Source organism: Sinocyclocheilus anshuiensis, unplaced genomic scaffold, assembly GCF_001515605.1.
Source record: "Sinocyclocheilus anshuiensis isolate Anshui unplaced genomic scaffold, SAMN03320099.WGS_v1.1 scaffold1085, whole genome shotgun sequence".
Taxonomy (NCBI): domain Eukaryota; kingdom Metazoa; phylum Chordata; class Actinopteri; order Cypriniformes; family Cyprinidae; genus Sinocyclocheilus; species Sinocyclocheilus anshuiensis.
In genome coordinates, this window is record NW_015557129.1 from 367438 (window position 1) to 368159 (window position 722).

General features: G+C 54.2%; 1 protein-coding gene across 1 annotated transcript in view; it reads left to right on the forward strand.

The window, feature by feature from the left end:
* LOC107677929 (lysyl oxidase homolog 4-like) overlaps positions 1-722 on the forward strand; it is a 24139-nt gene that overhangs the window by 21318 nt on the left and 2099 nt on the right. The window contains 2 exon segments of the mRNA XM_016473004.1: positions 229-322; positions 325-601. Of these exon segments, the coding sequence (XP_016328490.1) occupies positions 229-322; positions 325-601 (371 nt within the window).

Here is a 722-nt window from a genome sequence, read left to right on the forward strand (position 1 = left end):
GGAAAGAGCAGGAAACCAGAGAGAAAACAAACCCAAAATAGAGCCGCTGGACCGGAGCACATTTGCACTCTTATAAAAGCCTGTTTAAAAGCGGCTCTCGCTAAATAGACGGTGGAGAGGAACGTGGAAAATATTTGATAATGTGCATGAATTAGCTGTAATAGCGGCCGTTATTAGACTCTGGGTGGATTCCTGCGGATTCAGTCTCGTGTTCGGTCCGTCCCGCAGGAGACCTGGTTCTGGCCCAGCAGCTCCGATAATATTTTGATAAAAAATGCTCCCCAATGTGGTATGTTGTGTGTCGCTGCAGCGGTTAAATGTGAGTGATTAATGAGCGTGTGCTGTGTGTGTCCTCAGCGGCTCCGGATCTGGTGATCGATGCGCAGCTGGTGCAGGAGTCTGCGTATCTGGAGGACCGTCCGCTGCACCTGCTCACCTGCGCTCACGAGGAGAACTGTCTGTCGTCCTCCGCCGCGCGCATGAGCTGGCCCTACGGTCACCGGCGGCTGCTGCGCTTCTCCTCACGCATCATGAACCTCGGACGAGCCGACTTCAGACCACGAGCCTCGCGAGAGTCCTGGACCTGGCACCAGTGCCACCGGTGAGTGTGTGTGTGTGAGTGTGTGTGTGTGAGATGGTCACCTGTGTGTACTGGTTTATATATCCTGGTGGGGACTTAAACCTGACTACACACAGACTCATGGGGACTCGTGTCACGGTGG